This window comes from Lepus europaeus, chromosome 9 (assembly GCF_033115175.1).
Source record: "Lepus europaeus isolate LE1 chromosome 9, mLepTim1.pri, whole genome shotgun sequence".
Taxonomy (NCBI): domain Eukaryota; kingdom Metazoa; phylum Chordata; class Mammalia; order Lagomorpha; family Leporidae; genus Lepus; species Lepus europaeus.
In genome coordinates this window covers 70,020,678-70,037,919 of record NC_084835.1, presented here as the reverse complement: position 1 = coordinate 70,037,919, position 17,242 = coordinate 70,020,678, and the positions used below count along the sequence as shown (strand labels likewise).

At 56.2% G+C, this 17,242-nt stretch overlaps 1 protein-coding gene and 1 long non-coding RNA gene across 3 annotated transcripts in view; one reads left to right on the top strand and one right to left on the bottom strand.

Moving 5' to 3' along the window:
- Positions 1 to 10,086, bottom strand: part of GATA6 (GATA binding protein 6) — a 31,766-nt gene extending 21,680 nt beyond the window's left edge. The window contains exons 1-3 of one of the 2 annotated variants that reach the window (XM_062201450.1): positions 9,820 to 10,086; positions 7,283 to 8,451; positions 3,019 to 3,185 (exon numbers count right to left, since the gene is read on the bottom strand). In XM_062201450.1, the coding sequence (XP_062057434.1) occupies positions 3,019 to 3,185; positions 7,283 to 8,408 (1,293 nt within the window). In that variant the 5' untranslated portion in view covers positions 8,409 to 8,451; positions 9,820 to 10,086. Of the gene's footprint in view, positions 1 to 3,018; positions 3,186 to 7,282; positions 8,452 to 8,924; positions 9,036 to 9,819 lie in introns of those variants that run through there. The other variant, XM_062201451.1, reaches the window with a different exon arrangement.
- Positions 10,087 to 11,811: 1,725 nt separating this feature from the next.
- Positions 11,812 to 16,808, top strand: LOC133767184 (uncharacterized). Its single transcript, XR_009866821.1, has 3 exons — positions 11,812 to 12,008; positions 15,051 to 15,119; positions 16,605 to 16,808. It is a non-coding gene; the product is annotated as an uncharacterized LOC133767184 (long non-coding RNA).
- The last annotated feature ends 434 nt before the right edge of the window (positions 16,809 to 17,242 follow it).

The following is a 17,242-nucleotide window of genomic DNA, read 5'->3' as shown; positions in this document are numbered from 1 at the left end:
CTGAGCCAGGAGCCATGAAATATGATTGCAAACCACCTGTCAGTGTGCTAGGTGGCTTCGGGCAGTCTCCACTTCACCAGAAAACCAGAGATAATCAGATTTTCGAGAGGAATAAACCAGCGCTTTGGAAGGGACTATATGCATTCACACAAAAGCAGCTTAGAAAATCTACAAACTTTTTGTAAAGAAATGTATTTTAATATATTCCATAATTACCATCATGATTGTCTGCAACCTGAATTTTTATTTCGTCCATTTTGCAAATAGTACAAAAGGAAATTTTATGGGATTATTTTAATGCTGGTCTTGTCACATATACAGAGACCCTAATGCGTTTTGTTGACCTACCAGTATCTTTACTGGACTTTTCTTCACACAAAGCATTAATAGGTATGACCAGGATGGCAGTCTGGCACTGTCACTCACAATTCCACATTCTCTTTTTGCTCTTAACACCCTTAAAGCAAATTTGTTTCCTCTAAATGACTACCTGTGATTATGTAGAATGCAAGCTAGTTTAATTTCCTCCCCAGAGTGACAAAATACACATTTGTTTTATAATTATCGAATTGAAAGTTGTTTTAAATTACTATGCAATAAAAACCCTATGGGGAAAATCCAGGGACCAAATCAAGTTACAAGTTAAGATTTGGAAAGTTAGCTAGACTGATGAAGAAAAACATCATTATTAAGAATGAGCAACAAAAACGTAAACTGAGCAGGAACTGGATATTCACAGGTTAAGTTGACAGACTTCCCAATCTCTGCCGGCAAATTCACAGGAAGAAATGGAATCTCGCCCTTACAGCTCACACCCTGTCCAAGTGCTTCAGCATCTCTCATTACAGACAAGTTCTAAAACAGAGACACTGGTAAGCCTTTTAGCACTGCAGTGTTGCTAAGAAGTCAGCGCCAAGCCGATTTTTACCAGGGGCACTGCTTTGCTGAACTGATGAAAATACATTAACAACTGCTTAAACACCAGTGCCTCTTTTCGCTTGTGGTGAACAGAAAATCGTTTTCTAAGCAAGCACTCCCTTCTCTTCATAAATGTGAAATCAGTACAGGACGGACAGGGAGGTTCATTTTACAAACAGGCCATTTATGACAGTTTTCAGTGGAATCTGCAGCCAATGTGAAGCAAACTTGTTATCAGAATCTGCCAATATAACCAAGAACTTTATGACTGTCAACTGCACATCATAAGTGAAGCCAGTCCCCATAAACATGTGAAAAGAAGGTGAATGGGTTATAAAAGTTCCTTGTAACAAGGGATCTCAGTTATATTCCTCACTGACAAGGAATTCGGGTTACACCATAAATCTCTTGTTTTGCAATGTATTGCAAGTTCAAATTCACACTGATTGGTTCTGTACTGCTAGCTAAACAAACTTGGGTTCAACACTCTGTTTCTGTGAACTAAGCCAGACCCATCAAAACCATAAATAAGAAGCCCACAAGGAGAACTAATTGATGGTGACACACCCTACAATTGGTATCATTTATAACCCATTTACAAAGCATATTGGCTGACCTTGGTCACTGCCAAGACACCTGCCACACAGAAAGGAAACTAACCCCTTCAGAAATGTTCAAAACGGTTTTCTTTCTGCTAAAAGGTATTTCCACTGGGAAGGGAACAAGACAAATGGCACTACCACAATATGAACGTCACTAGATCAAATTCATAATGCAACTAGAATTAGACAGCTTTCTGCTGTCTGGAGAACATGGTACCTTCCAGAGCTCAGCCACTTCATGTGCCTTTCCCAAATCCTAAGAATAGGTTTCATTGTCTATGCACTAACACATGAAAGCAAGGAACTTCCGTGGAATATTTTCCAGTGACTGCTACTACTTTTCCTTTTTAAACAGGAGGCAACATAAGAAAAATGAAAATCTTGGAGCCAGGTACCGAAGTTAAGGAACGTTAAGTTAAAGAAAAAGCGAAGCTGCCAGAGGCTGGAACAAGTTTAAGGCGCATCGATCGCCTCATTAGCCTTGGCCACTTTATTTTAAATGCATTAAAAACAAAAACAACCATAAAACTAATTGCTTCTCTTTAAGGTGTCAGACTTAACATTGTGATGCAATTTCACTCTAATCTATTTAACACAAACAACACGGGTAGCGTTTGTTTCTGCTAATTAGAGTGTAACAATTAAATAAATTACCTGGATACTGAAGACGTCTGGCATCTAACTGTAAAATATTTTACTTTAAAAGGTTTGACTAAACAAATGTTCGCCCTGCAATGGAGTTTGGGAGTGCTTTCTGTCCTCCAATCGCTAGTCTCACTAACAAAGACACAACAGCAACAATACCTCGCTAATCCTAGAAGAAAATCAGAATCATCATTTTGAAACACGGTGAAATGTGTCCTAACAGATAAATTCAGAATTTGAGAACACAACGACCACACATTTTGTCAACTTCTACGCAGCTCTCCAAAGAGCCAGATTTCAAAGTACCCAAGGTTAGAGTAAATAAATTTTCAGGCTCAAGGCCAATGAAAGAGACAAGGACCTGGGGGCCAGCTTGTCTGTGGGAGCATGATGGAAAGGGCCCGTGTGATCCTGTGCTACTCTGCTTGGGGGAAGGCTTGTGAATTAAATGCGAGCTGGACCGGGGAGTGAACAGTGAGAGAGCTCTCCTTCCGCATCCGACCTCCATCCGTCCCCCTGGAGGACACCACCACCTCCAATGTCTGCCAATGCAGAAGTATTCGGTGCCCTGACTGGGACGTCTACAGGTACATGGATATAGGATGGCGCGCTTTTAAACACAGCAGCACCGGACCCCTTTGTTGTGTGCGTGTGCATGCGTGCCGTGAGCTCGGGTGGTCCTTTCCTACACGAAGACACCGGTGGAAAAGGAGGTGCTGGCTTCCCCGACGCGGCTGGGAGCCAGCGGGCGCTGGCGCCGAGGGCCCGCGCCTACTGGGCGGCTGTATCCGCACCTGCCCCGCGGGGAGCGCTGGGATCCGGCCGCGGAGTGGGGCGGGGGTCACACACTCACCACGCGCTTCTGCGGCTTGATGAGAGGCCGGCTGAGGCCGTTCATCTTGCTGTAGATGCCGCAGGCGTTGCACAGGTAGTGACCAGTGCCGTCCCGCCGCCACAGCGGCGTCTGGATGGAGCCGCAGTTCACGCACTCGCGGCTCTCCGGCATGTCTTCCAGCAGATCTGCGGTAGAGAGTGGAGATGAGAGGCCGGTGAGGCAGCGCCGGGCGCGCCCGGCTTCCCTGCCCGCCCTTCTCCCCAGCTGCGCGGCTAGGGACGTGCTGCCCGAGCGTCCCGCGCGCCTGCACCCCGCCCCCGCACACCACCGGGAGAACCCACGAAAGCTGGAGCCAGGGCTGGCTGCAGAGCGCGTGAGTCTGAAATGGCTGTGGGGAAGTCGCCGTGAATCCCCTGTCCCTAAGCTTTTTAAAAACTGAAATCCATCAAGCCAGTGTGGCGCTTGCCAAACCCAAACCCGAGCAAGCCACGCAAGACTAACGCGCCAGGCCGCTGGTTCCCCCTGCAACCCACAAACACCCCGGGACGCGGTGAGGCCGCCTGATCTGCTTTTCTCTCAAGTGACTCAGAGAATTTTCTAGATCTGCTACCCTTTCCCCGCTTTCGCTCCTGTAGAAAGCAGGCACAAGAGACCAGAAGCAGGGTTGCTGGACATTGGCGTTACTTCCTTGGGAATGAGAAAATGACGGCACGTCTTGCGGGGTGGGGGACCAGACCGTCACTAAGGACGGGGACTGCGCTTTTTATTTGCTTCAAGGACCAAACAGTGAAGCAGCCTGACTTCGAAGTGGATCTCGCTGTTTCTATCCACCAATTTTTTCCAAAAGATTTCGCTGCATACTTCGCGGATGAGAAAATTACCAAGACATTCCCGGCGATAAAACTGTCTTTTATTTTCCTACGCTAAATTTTCAATGTATGCAATCTGTTTAAAGCGCGTTTCGTTTTGCATCTCGTTACTTGGTTAGTTTTCAGAATTCACAACTAACCTAAACCTGCTAATAAAAACAAATCTTAATGGTTGTAACATTTATTACTTCCCCTCAAGGTTATATATGAGAATAAATATCTAGTCTCTAAAATCAGACAGATATTTATTTATTTATTAAATATAGGCTTTTGAAAAAATAAATGCCTCCTACTGTGTACGGTCCTTTTAATCTGGCATTCTGAATCACTTTTTAAAGTAAATACACACTAAACGCTAGGGTTTTACCAGAAGATAATTTATGCTAGCAAGCCTCTCTATTCTTTCTCATTCCCTTGCAGTTTATGGCTTGGATGTACCCTCTATTGCATAATAAAGCTTTTTAAATGACTTCAGCATTAAAACACTTAATTTCAATTTCAGGAATATTCTATGTCCCTAGGAAACAAATCTCCTTCATTTTTCTTATTTATTACATTTAAAAAAAAAAAACTAGCATCCTACACAACCCGAGTTCAAAGTTGTCACGGGGATGCTGCAACTCACAACACATCACAAAGATTTATTCTTCTCCGCCCTAAAAGCCTCTATTGACTGCGGTCATCAGTAAAACGCTTGGGACTTCAAGGACACTAAAGTTAAACAAGGTATTTGTCTTTGTTGTTGACTTTAAAATGTTACCTATCAGAGCCCCTCTCCAAGAAGTGGGCCAGTCCCTGAAATCGCCAGCCCTGAGCCTGGCCTCCTCCCCTCTCGTGGGAAAACAAAGACGCCCACAAGAAAGTAGTGTCAGCTCTGAGGTCCTCTGAAAAGCTAGGCATAGATTGCACTTAAAGTTCTCCATGAAGAAATAGGTAAAATCCAGGAAGTTTGCTCATTTTCAATTAAAATCAGTATCTATCTTTCCTCTTTCATTTTCTCCCTGCCCCTCCCCTACACCCTCCAGGCAACTAAAATCCCATTAACTGACTAAAATGGAAATAAAAAATGAGGCTCTTTGAAAAACTACAAAATCTCATTATGCAGGTAGCTTCCTCACCAAGTTTCTCCTCTGCTTGCTAACGCGGCTGCTCTGGGTGCCCTGCAATGTGGTCCCGGGTCCCAGGGAATGGAGCTTAGGAAGGAAGGGCGTAGGGCTGGGGCGCGCAGGGCTCCCAGGACCCTGAGCTCGCCCCAGGGTGAGCCTGTCACACCCATCATGTCAGGAAGAGGTGTAGGAAGTGGGTCCCCAGAAAACTCTACATGGTGCAGGTAGATAAAGCTGCACACTCAGGTATCAGCCCTGGTGTTTGCTCAAATAGATTCACGAGTCAGCCTCCAAAATTAGTTGGTTTTAAAAAAATCAAAGTGAAGAAACAGTAAATCTAGCTAGCAAGCCGGTACCTGGAACACCTGTGAGGACAAGCAAAGCAAGTGTCACGTGCTTCCCACCACTCCTAACCCTAGCTTCATCCCAGTGCTTCTTGCTTTCTTAACAGACTGTATAAACTGTGTTTCCAGATCCCTAATCATACTTTAAAAAAAAAAAAATCTTGGGTGTAAGAATTTTCTAACTAACTTTGCAGTGCCATGTCCAAAAGGGAAAGGATGAGCTAAGTTTCCAAAAAGAAACTTCTAACTTGCCGACAACTGCACCATCCGCCAAGACTTTCTCTGAAGACCCCGGTACTGTCAACACCTAAAGACTCAGTGGAACCCCTGGGCAGGTTCTCTTGCAGTCACGTGAAGTGCTGGAACAAAGACCAGGGGAAATGCAACTGGACATCAAGCCAAGGTGTGTGGAGACTCCCACCCCAACGGGGAGCACTCTCCCAGGTTCCCTGCAGGACGTCCTGGCTCAGCAAAGCAACCTCACGCCCCAGTCACCACCACCTGCCCAGCCTTTGATTTCTCATGCAGTCTCTCAGTTCCTAGGAGCCAAACATGGGTCCCTATGCTGCCGGAAGGGTGACAGCTCTCTGCTCTCCCGAGTCCCACCCATCCCAACAGGGCACATCTCAACCGGAACCCCTACCCCTGCTCCTCGCGGCCATGTTCAATTAGGCTCCCTACTCTCAAGCTACACACAGCTGATAAAGAGCCATCACCAGGACCAGCTTTGTAAAACAAGAGGGAACTTTGAGACCAAATCTGGGCTCCTTGTTAGAAGCCTGGGGAGACATGTCCCCGAGAAGCCCTCCCAATGTTACTTAGGAGGCAGCTGTCCAAATCTCTGCCCAACATCTGCGGCACGGAAAGAGTGGCGAAGCTGCTACCCTACCTAAGTAAAGACCCCTGACAGGGCTCCCACAGAGGCTCCCAAAATAGCCCAGGTCCGAGGGACCCCGGAGGCCCAGGTGGCACCATATGCACTCACGTGCCTGCCTCCTTCCAGCTCCCTCCAGCCAACAGCAACAACAGGGGTTTGAGTTTGCCTTGGAAGAGAAGTTATCTAACAAGGGAAACACCAAGCAAGAAAGACCTCGGACGCACCCACAGGACTGCTGCCTGTTGCCCCGCAAAGGAGCCAAGGAGCCGAGCAACGCGGTCACACCCTCCCTGCTGGGGCAGAGCAAAACATTCTTCCAAAGGAGGCACTTCCAGGTATTTTAAAGCTGTTTTCCCAATTTACCCCTGAATGGCCCTCAGGCACAGGAATGAATGGAACTGGAAACTGAACATTTGATGAACTCAACTCTGAAGGAAAAATAGGTGTCCCTGCTCCCGAATCCCAAGCCTGGCCCCCCCTTCTGCAGGGACCAAGAGCTGAGCAACCCCGCTGGTGCCCAGCCTGCAGGCCTGTCCACCAGGCATAAGCTGGCAGGGCTCCCCCAGTCCAGGTGTCCTCTTATCTATTCTTCCCCTCATTCGGGCCGGAGGCAATGACCACTCCCTACATAACCTTTCTCCAGGGAAACATCTCCTCCTTACCTGGGGGCCTCACCTCTGGAGTTACCCCCCACACACACACACACACGTGCACATGCGTCTACCTAGGGACGGGGACCGAGTGTCCCATACTCCAAACTCAGTCCCGCCAAGGAATTCCACTCATCCAAACTGAATCTGTAAGGCGCTGTCACTTCCCACCCAGCTGCCCACCCACCCAACTCACCCCCCTCCCAGGCCCCAGCCTCTCCAAGACACTGAGGTACACACGTTCACCGAGTCTCTTCTCGTGGAGAGAGACGGAGGGCATCAGATTCCCATCAGCACCACCACACTCGGGCCACGCTGCCGCAAGCCTGCAAGCGCTTTCTCTGCGGCGCAGACAGGCAAGCCCTGAATACCGGGCCTGAATCCCGCGGCTGCTCCCGCCACCCTTGCGCACCTGCACTCGGCGGCGCGCCCTTACCTGCGCTGGGGCCGCGCGGCACGGGGAGCGGGGCTCCGGCGCGGCTCTGCAGGCTGTGAAGCACCGGGTTCTCGAAGGGTCCGGCGGGCCAGGCGGGAGTCAGCGGCGCGCCCATGTAAGGCGAGTAAGGGCTCGGGTGGTGGTGGTGATGGTGGTGGTACGTCCCGTTCAGCTGCCGCGCCGCCGACAGCGAGCTGTACTGGTGCTCGCGGCCGCCCATAGCTGCCAGGCTGCCGCCGCCGCCGCTCACGCCGCCCGCGCCCCCGCTGCCGGCCGTCGCGTAGCCTCCCGGCTCCCGCGCCGCGCCGTTGGCCATGGGCGGGCTGGGCGAGTAGGGGAAGCGCGCCGAGGCGTGCGCCGCGGCCGAGCCCGCGCCGCCAGGCCCCGCGGCCCCGCCGCCCACCGCGGCGCCTCCGCTGCCATACGGCGGACTGTCGGCTGAGGTCTGGGGCCAGCCAGGGTGCGCGCCCGCGCCGCCCGCGTGGTTGGCGGGCCCGCTGCCGGCGCCCTGCAGGTACGGCAGGCCAGGCAGCATGGAGCCCACGCGCGTGGTGGGCACGTAGACCGGGGAGCTGGCGGCCGCCGCTGCCGCCGCGGCGGCGGCTGCAGAGTGCACGAAGCCGCCGGGCGCGCCGTCGTAAGCGGCCGGCCCCTGGCTGGAGAGAGCGGCGAGGGTCTGGTACATCTCCTCAGGCTGCTCGGACGCGAAGGGGCTCAGCTTGGCGCCGCGGCTGGACCACAGCAGCTTGCTGGCGGTGGCGGCCTGGTCGAGGTCAGTGAAAAGCAGCAGGTCCTCCCAGCTCGACAGGGCGCCCCCGGGGCCGGCGACCCCGGGCGCCGCAGGTCCGTGGGGAGCCCCGAAGGGGTGCGAGGCGTAGGGGCTGAGCAGCAGCGAGCGCGCAGGGGGCCCCGCCGCCGCCTCCGTGTCGAGCTGAGGTGTCCTGCAGTTGCTGGCGCCACTGGGGCCGCGCTCCCCGCCCCGGGAGCAGCAGGAGGAGGACGAGGAAGAGATGGGGGAAGGCGGCGTGGAGGGCTCCCGCCCCGGAAAGGCCCCGGAGTCGCCGGCGTCCGCAGCCGCGGCCCCGAAGCGCTTCGGCAGGCACCAGCCGGCGTCAGTCAAGGCCATCCACGGTCCGGCGCCGCTGCTAGCTGACTTCTAGCTTCTGGAGCTGAGGGCAGGAAGTGGGGAGAAACGGAGAGGGTTTACCAAAACCTCTGGCTGTTCGCATGCCCTTACCTCCACTCTCTCTCACTCCCAGCTCACGAGACTGACTCCTGCCCAAAGATCCCATCGCTGCCCAGGGCGCCGGCGGCCGCTGGGCCGGGAGAGGGCAAGGGAGCCTGCGCAGCCGCCACAGGGCCCTCGAAAGTCCGGGACCCCTTCGCCCTTCCTCGCCCGCACCTCTCGGGATCCCCGGGCCTCCCCGCCCACCCCTGGGCAGCATCCTTCCCCGGCTTGAGCGCCGCACCCCAGGGACGCCTGCTAAGCTGCCCGAGGTCTTCCTCCCACCCCCAACGTGCTCCCTCCGGGCCCACTAAAGAAACGCAGCGGCCCGTGCGGGTCGCCGCTGGCCGATCCCGACTCCCTGCACGCCCCCTCCGTGGGGGGACGACTCCCCAAAGTGAGCGCGAGGAAGGCAACCTGTCCTCGAAAACGAAACCGCTGCGTTCTCCCCAACCGGCTCCTCCAGAGCGTCCCGGGCTGCGCCGATCAGACCCAAGCGCGATCCCCCAGAAACCGCAACTCAGCCAGGGGCCGTGGGGCAGCCGGAGGGAGACCACAGCTCCGAGCCTTCGAGGCAGGGGGCAGTTCGGGAAGCCGGCGACTCGATGGCCCTGCGGCGCCGCGCACCTCCGACATGGCCCGCGCCTGCCGGCAGCAACGCGCTCACGCCGGCGGGGCCACCCAGGCCCACCCGCGGTCACCCGCGGCCACGGAGCAGCCGGGCCGTTCCGGGATCGGACGTAGCGGGGTGGAGCGCGGCGCGGAGAAAAGGAGGGGGAACGCAGGAGGGGGCGTGAGACCGCCCCGGAGCCGAGGCCACCCCAAAGCCGAGAGCAGGAAGAATGACAGGGAGGCTCGGCGGGGGCGGGGGCGGGAGGCAAGATGCGGCCGGGCCGCCCTCCTCCCGGCTGCTTCCCCAAGCTGTCCCGGCTCTTCGGAGATGACCGCATTGAAATCAATGCCCCCCCCCCCCCCCCAACACACAGACACACACCGGGCAAGCAGCGAGCAAGAAGTTTCTCTGCCCGTCAGACTACCGGCCCCCGCCCCTTCGCGCCGAGATAACTCGCAGATAAGGCTGCGCGCAGATAAGCACTTCGGAGAGAGGAAAAGGCACCAGAAGCCGGTTGCGCTGCGTCCCGGGGACGTGGGAGCGGCTCCAGCCCGGCCGCAGGGGAGGAGGGAGACACCCGCGGAGCCGGCTGCGGCCCGGGGAGGGCGGGAGAGGCGGAGGTCCCGGGGCCTGCCGCCGGTGGGGGGTCGGGAGGGAAGGAAACAGGGAGAGCGAGCGAGGCGGGGAGAGCGGTCGAACCTCGGGCGGGCGCTGCGCATGGAGAACCGCCGCGGCGAAGGGTGCTCCCAGGCGCGGAGAGAGGTGGCGGGCGCCGGCGGGCGAGCGCGAGTCCGGGGTCTGCGCGGCGCTGCGGAGAATAAAAAGGAGAGAGGAGGCGCCTCTTACTGCTCTGCCGGAAAACTGCAGCCTGCGCTCCTGATTGGATTCGCCGAGCCCTAAACAAACAGCGCTCGCCGAAGGGTGCCAGGCTGTGGGTCGGAACTGCGCTCTGCGAGCAGCTGGGCGCTGGAGGTGAAGAGGAGGAGGAGGAGGAGGAGGAGGAGGAGGAGGAGGAGGGATCGAGGGGAGGAGAGAAAAGAGGGTGGGGAGGGACGGCGGGGGGAGGGGTGAGCGCCGCCCGGGCAGACAATGAGCGCGGCTTAGCCTGCGGGCGTGGGCTGAAAGGCTAGCACGGTCCGCGCCGTGGGGGCGAGTCCACTCCGGGGGCGTCAGGCCCAGGGACATGGGGGGGGGGGCGGAGGCAACAGCACGCCAGGCCTGGCTGGCGACGCACTCCCATCCAACCGCGGGGCACCCCCAGTTACACATACATACACACACACACTCACGCTCGCCCACGCGGGGCAACGGAGGGAGCCTTGGCACCGGGAGAGATGGCTGCGCTCAGCCCGGCGCCGGGAGGGGAGCGTCCACTCCCGGGTCAGCGCGCCCTCCGATGGGATGGGGAGCACAAGGGTTTGCCCCACTGGCCCTCTCTGCCCCTCCCTCCGCGCTAAATGAACTTTGTGGCCCGCAGTTGTGTGTGACCGACCGACCTTGGGATGCTAGGGGCTCCGGTAGTGGTGGCTGTCGGGGATCGGGGGCTCCTGCGGTCTGGGAGAGGAGCTGGGGAGCCTTTAAAATATATACCAAATTCCTGGGAGGTTTTGGGAAGCTCAGGACATTCCCCAGCTAACCTTTGGGGTCGTGGTGTAAGGAAAGGTTAGTCCCTGTGGTGCGCCGGAGAAGGGGCTTCCTCACCAGGCGCACCCGGGACACGCTCTCCGAGTTTTGTCTCGTTTGCTCTGAGCTTTTCCTGGAGAACTCCAGGTAAGTGGCAGATAAGCCAACGGAGAGAGGGGCCAGGAGGTCACCTTCTCTGGACCCAGCGCGAATTGCGGCTTCCCCACCCCCACCCTGGCAGGCGCCCGCGGGCGCACACACACACACACACACCCTTTCTTCGCTCCCTGCGCGGGGTTATCGCGGCGGTGCGCAGACCGCGGCGGTCCGTCGCTCGCGGGCCGGCCACGGGGAACGAACGCCGCGAGGTTATCAGCGCCGCTGTGTCGCTGTGTCTGCCACGGGAGCCCTGATCGGCGTCTCTCTCCCCTCCGCTCTCTGAAAGGGCTTCTTCCGACAGGCGTGACCCCAGAAGGCTGCCCAGAGAGAGCTTAACTAGGGCGGGAGGAGTGGTTTTGTTGGGAATGGATTTTTACTTTTTTTTTTTTTTTCTCTTCTCCCCAGGTAAATCAAAGTAAATGATTTTCTAAAGGTCAGTCTCCCTGAAAGCGGTTGGGCTCTGGGTTTGGGTTTTGTTGTTGTTGTTATTTTTAGTTGGTGTTTTCCAGCAGGAGAAGGGAGAAGAGCCTCGAAGGGCTGGCAGCACAGGGCTCTGTAGGTGCGAGCCCTGGTGACGGTGGCGCAGGGGCGCGAATCCGTGGCCGCTGCGAGGAGCTGGGGACAGGACTGCACAGAGTGGGGGTGGAGGGAGCCGGAATCCAGGAAGCTGTGGGGAATTCTTGACTCGTCCTTCGTTGTCAGTTGCTGCTAAAGGCTTCTGAATTTTTAACTTGCTACTGAGAAAAGAAGGTCCCTAAACTGCCCTCGTCCCATGTGACCATTTTTATTACCTTCCCCTGGGGGCCCCACAATCACGGCGCCTGCCCCCGCGTCCTGCGTGGCTGCCTTTCCGAAAGGCACTAGGGAGGAAACGAACAGAGCGAGAATCGCTGAGCCGGCCTTTAAAGGTTAACCTGCGTTCGATCGATCGCATGCGACTCCCCGAGGAACCGGCCCGGCCTCGGCTACCCGCTCCGCGCCCGCCCGCCCGGGCACCGAAGGTCCCACTCGTTCGGTTCCCTCTCGAATCCCGACCGGGTTCCTAAGCCAGATGGGCTCGGCAGCAGTCCGTTTGTAAGCAGTGTCGGAGCTGCGAGCTGCGGTGGGTATGTGACTTCCTACAGTTTTGAAATAATGTTTCTCAGGTTTGCTCTTCAAAGTAATTTTTGTTAAAGTTCTTATCGTATTTGTTAAAAATAAATGTCTTGGCTAAGTTGGCGTCCAGGCTGTGAATGGCCTTCAAGCTGGAGCCCCAAAGAGAAGATGGAGCCCCAGGAACAGCCTGACGAGTGTCCAGCGCACTTCCTCTTCTCTGGGAAGGGTGTCAGCCAGGGTTTCCGGGACAGTCCTCACCGCTGACCTCCAGGGTAGAGTTTTCCCGCAGCCGCGTGCGGAGGGCCCGCGGGCCCTGACGCCGCTGGGCAGCGGGGAGCAGCGGATGGACGTTGACCGATTCGACTTAGAAGGGGCCCGGCATCTTACTCTCCAGATTCCTAATCTGTAAATATATAAATATAAATTATATATATTATCCATGTATATATATATATATATATATAGAGAGAGAGAGAGAGAGGGAGAGAGAGAGAAGACCCAAACGAAGGAGAAAATAGGTAATGGCTCCTTCCCAAACTGTTTTGTTTTGTGAGATGCGTTTTCTAGCCCAACGAAGGGTTGGAGAGCACAATGCTTTTCGTGTCAGTTAATTTAAAAATAACAAAACTAGTTAACCCGTAAGATTGGTGCAGACAGAAAACGGGCTGTCTGATCTCTGCAGTTAGGTTTTCCCAGCGTGCTGGCTTTGGCGCTGGGGACAACACCTCGGGGACAGGCCTGTTTCCAGAGCCGCCCCCAAGGAACCCAGGCCCCGCGCGCCGAGCTCCCTCTGCGGCGTGCGCCCGCTGGTCCCGCGGCGCGGGGGAGGAGGTGCACCCCAAACTGCAGGAGACTCCCAGAATGCCCTAGGTAGACGTGTATTTAGAAATCCTTGTTTTCTTCCGGGGCGATTTTTTTTCTCCCCTCTTTTTTTTTTTTTTTAATTTATTTTATTTCCTTTCCTTTTCTTTCATCCCCGCCTGTCTCCTCTTTCGGAATTTCTTAGTTTTGAACGAAACCGTTTCTCTAGGGATCATTTATACCCTTGGAGCTGACCCTGCGGATTGAGCCGTGCCCCGCACCCTCGCACGGGGCCGGCCCCCGGGCGCGGCCTGTCCCCAGGGCTGATTTATTTGGGCCGCGCGCACGGCGACTCTCGATTCGAATCCAGCCGGAGCTCGGCAGCCAATGGGCCGGGGGGCGGGGGCTGTGCGGCCAGCACGGAAGGGCTGTCTGGGGACACCGCCGCGCGCTGCTTCCGGGGGGTGGGGGGTGGCGAGGACCCGCGTGGTGGGGACGCGGACCCCAGCGAACCCAGGCTTCTGGTGGCGTCCCTTCTCAGGACTCCTGGCCGCCGGAGCGGCGTTCCGGACAGAGAAGGGACACCGATTCTGAGTCGCATGTTTTAACATTTAGATTTTTTTTGAAAACCAAATCTGTGGGGCCTTCTCGCTTAGACCACATTTCCCTCTCGTCCTGGGGACGCTCGCGCCCAAGGACACCGGGGTCACCTGGGCGTCCCCACCCTCTCCTCTCCAGGGTTCAGGGGCCGGGCCTGGGGGGCGTCCCCCACGCGGCGGCTGTCAGTCCGACCGCAGCCACGGACCGAGTTCTAACGGGGTTTCCTCCGTTCTTTCTACATTTTCCCTTCTTCCTCTCCCTCCCTCCCTCCGTCTGTCGTTCGTTCACTCCTTTCTTCCTTCCCCTTCCCTTCCCCCCTCCTCTTTCCTTTCCATGTATATTTTTTAATTCTCTCCAAACAAAAAATAGCCCAGAAATGTCAGATGGCGGCGGCGGAAGAGCCGCAGGTCGCCCCAAGGCCCTGCCCCGGCCCGCCGCGTACCCCCTCAGGGTCGGGAAGGCGCAGCGCGCACCCTGGGCGCCGGGCGTCGGGTCCCTTCGCGTCGCCGGCGGCCGCCAGCCCGGCGCGGCAGGGGCCGGGCTGCGGCGGCGGCGACGCGCGCGAGGTCACCGCGGTGGCCTTGCTGCGCGCGCTGCGGCCGGCCCTAATGCGCTCGGTGCGCCGCGGGGAAGTCCGCGCGGCGATAAGGGGAGGCCGGGCAGGGTCGGCGTAAAAGCCCCACGCCGGGCGCCTGCGGCCCTCCCCTGGTCCATTAACCTTTTTACTTTCTTCTCCCCTCTGTCTTCGGGCTTGTTATCTTGGCCACCCAATGACCGACGAAAGATCTCCCCTCCCGGCTTCTCCCCTGGCCGCTTTAAACCAAATACATTTAGCTATTAAGGGCCAAGATGTCTGACAAAAGATCGAAAGGTGTCTTTCTGGGACCGCTTCTAGAAGCGGAGAAGAAGCTTGCCGCTCCCCAAGCCCGATAAAGAAATTCCACAGCGGCGCCGGCCTCCCTGCCCGCGGCCTGCTCGCGCCCCGAGACCCTAGGGTCCCGACTTCGGGGGCCGCAAAGCCCCCGAGGGGCCGCGGAGGGGGCGGGGATGCGGGGAGGCTCCCCGACCGCGGGGCCTGGGACCGGCGGGTCCAGGGGGCGAGGCGGACGCTACCCCCCCCCCCGAATCTGCGGGGCTCCAGGTGGGAGCTGGGAACCCTCAAAGCCCTCCCCTCCCCTGCGCTTTGCTGGAAAATTAAACTGAGCTCGGTGGAGCCTAGAAGGTCCCATTTTTTATCATTTCTTGTTACTAAATAAAGAAAACAAAACCGAACCACCTCTACCTGCCCGGCCCTGTGGTTATGCTGGGGGCCCTGGGGAGCAGAACCCCGGGCAGAGTAGTGGGTGGATCCCCCGCCGCCAGCTGAGCCGAGGGTGTGGGAGACAGGCGTGCAGGTGGGAGGCAGAGGCCCCATCATTCCGTCATCCTCAGGTTGGGTTTGGTTATGAAGCGCGGTGTTTATTGTCATTATTAATTGCTACTGGCATCGCTACACAAGACCTAGGGCTGCCAGCTGGCCCGAGGCCCTGGCCCTGGCATGATCCCTTTCCCCAAAGGGTGTAGCAGGGACTATTTGGTTTCCTGATCAGGACTCCACAGTGGGTTTGGGGAGTCAGATGTGCATGGCTTTGATGTTTCCCGTTCCCCATAAGGAGCTGAAATGTTCCCTTGGCCTGCAGACCAGCAGAGAGGCCTTTTCCACCACTTTGAGACCCGACAGGGTAAGAAGCTTGGGATGGGGTGCCTCCTCTGCCCCCCACCCCCACCCCTTCCCCGCAGGGGGGCCATTTCCCACTTCTTTTGCCTCCCCTTGTCTGTTCTCTAGCAGATGTTAGAGACAGGACTCTCAGTTCCAAAAGGCAACCTGGGATCCTCTGTCTGTCACCTCTCCCTGGGTGGGAAGCTAAAGATGCCTTTTTCAAGCCTTCCCCTCCAAGGAAGGTGAACTCCGAAATCACCCGTCTTATCTAGGCCTTACCCCTGACCTGTGCTTGGAATCAAAGCCTTGGAAGACAAAATGTGAATGACACAGAAATTTCTAAACAGGCAGGACCTTGGCTCTCCCTGGATTTCTCTGGGCTCACCAGGCTGGCAGGCCATGCCCGCCCGGTGCAGGGTCAGGGGCCAGGCACCACTGCCTCAGCCCAGAGACATTCCTGGCTGCTGTTTCTTCAGAGAGGAGGGGCAGGAGCTGCTAAGCGGAGACAAAAGATTTCCAAGTCCCGTCAAGGACGAATAAAGGGAAGAAGTGCCCAAGCAATTTAAAAACAAAGCACAAACCCTTCATTTGCCACCCAGAAATACAACCTCTCCATTTAGCTAGGCTGCAAATATGCGGAGAATTAGGACCCAAGAGTCACCTGCCAATACGCAGTCGTCCAGTTTCCTGCTCCTTGCCCAGCAGCTCCTAAGCGTGCACTGCATAGAAAAGCAGCAGCAGAGTTAGCTCCTAGTCTTCGAGGGACTGCGGTCTGGAAGGTTGGCAGCTCTGTGAGGTCTGTTAGGCAGACAACTTCCAAGATGGATGGAGTTCAGAATGTCCCCTAGGCACACCAACGGGTAGAAAAGAAGGAAGTCACTCTAGCTGCACACAGAGACTGTCTAGGAGCCGCTGGGCCAGCCTGCTTGGGTTTGAATCCTAATACCACCAGTTACTAGCTGTGGGACCAGGACATCCCTCTGTGCCAGTTTCCTTGTCTATAAAATGGGACTAGGACGGGCATTTGGCACACAGAGGTTAAGTCGCCACTTGGGACTCCCACATCTCTTACTGGAGTGCCTGGTTCAGCCTCTTTGCTTCCGATCCAGTTTGCTGCTAATGCACACTCTGAGAGGCAGCAGATGATGGCCCAAGTACCTGAAGCCTTGCTGACCGCGTGGGAGACCCAGACGGAGGTCCTGGCTCCTGGCTTTGGCCTGGCCCACCCTTGACTGTGGCTGGCATTTGGAAAGTGAACCAGAACATGAAAAATTTCTCTCTCTTCCTCTTCCTCCTCCTCCTCCTCCTCCTCCTTCTTCTTCTTCTTCTTCTTCTTCTTCTTCTTCTTTTCTCTCTCTCTCTCTCTCTCTCCCTCTCTGCCTTTGAAATTAAATGGAAGTGGGGGCTGATACTGTGGCATAGCAGGTAAAACTTTACCCGCTGCCTGGAGCACCGGCATCCCATGTGGGCGCCGGTTCAAGACCCGACTGCTCTATTTCCAATCCAGCTCTCTGCTGTGACCTGGGAAAGCAGTAGAAGATGGCCCAAGTCCTTGGGCCCCTGCACCCGCGTGGGAGACCTGGAAGAAGCTCCTGGCTCCCAGCTTTGGATCGGCACAGCTCCGGCTATGCGCCCAACTGGGGAGTGAACCAGTGGATGGAAGATCTCTGTCTCTCTGCCCCTCCTTTCCCTATGTAACTCTGACTTTCAAATAAAATAAACAAATCTTAAAAAAAAAAATTAACTGGAAGTGAATTTTAAAAATGTGACGGGAATAATAAAGGTACCTCCTCCCGGGATTGTTGAGAGGAAGTCAGCAGTGTGAACTGGCATCACTACTGCGGTAATGGGCTGGCACACACTACACCAGAGTTCAGCTTTCTGCATCTCACCATGCTCTAGAGCTAAATCCATTCCCTGGAAAGAACTCTGAGCCCCATTCCACCCTGCAACCCTCCGTTCACAAGGGGCTCCACGCCTTTCCTGTGCACCAGCAGGGAGGACATTATTTATTGCCTTACGTTAGGCAAGGGGGTGGGGGGGGGGGAGGTGACCATGGGTCCTTTCCTTGCTTTTGAGCCCCCCCCCCCCGACAGCCTCTGTCTGGCAAGAGACAGGAGGGGGCTCACGGACCGCCACTAAGGC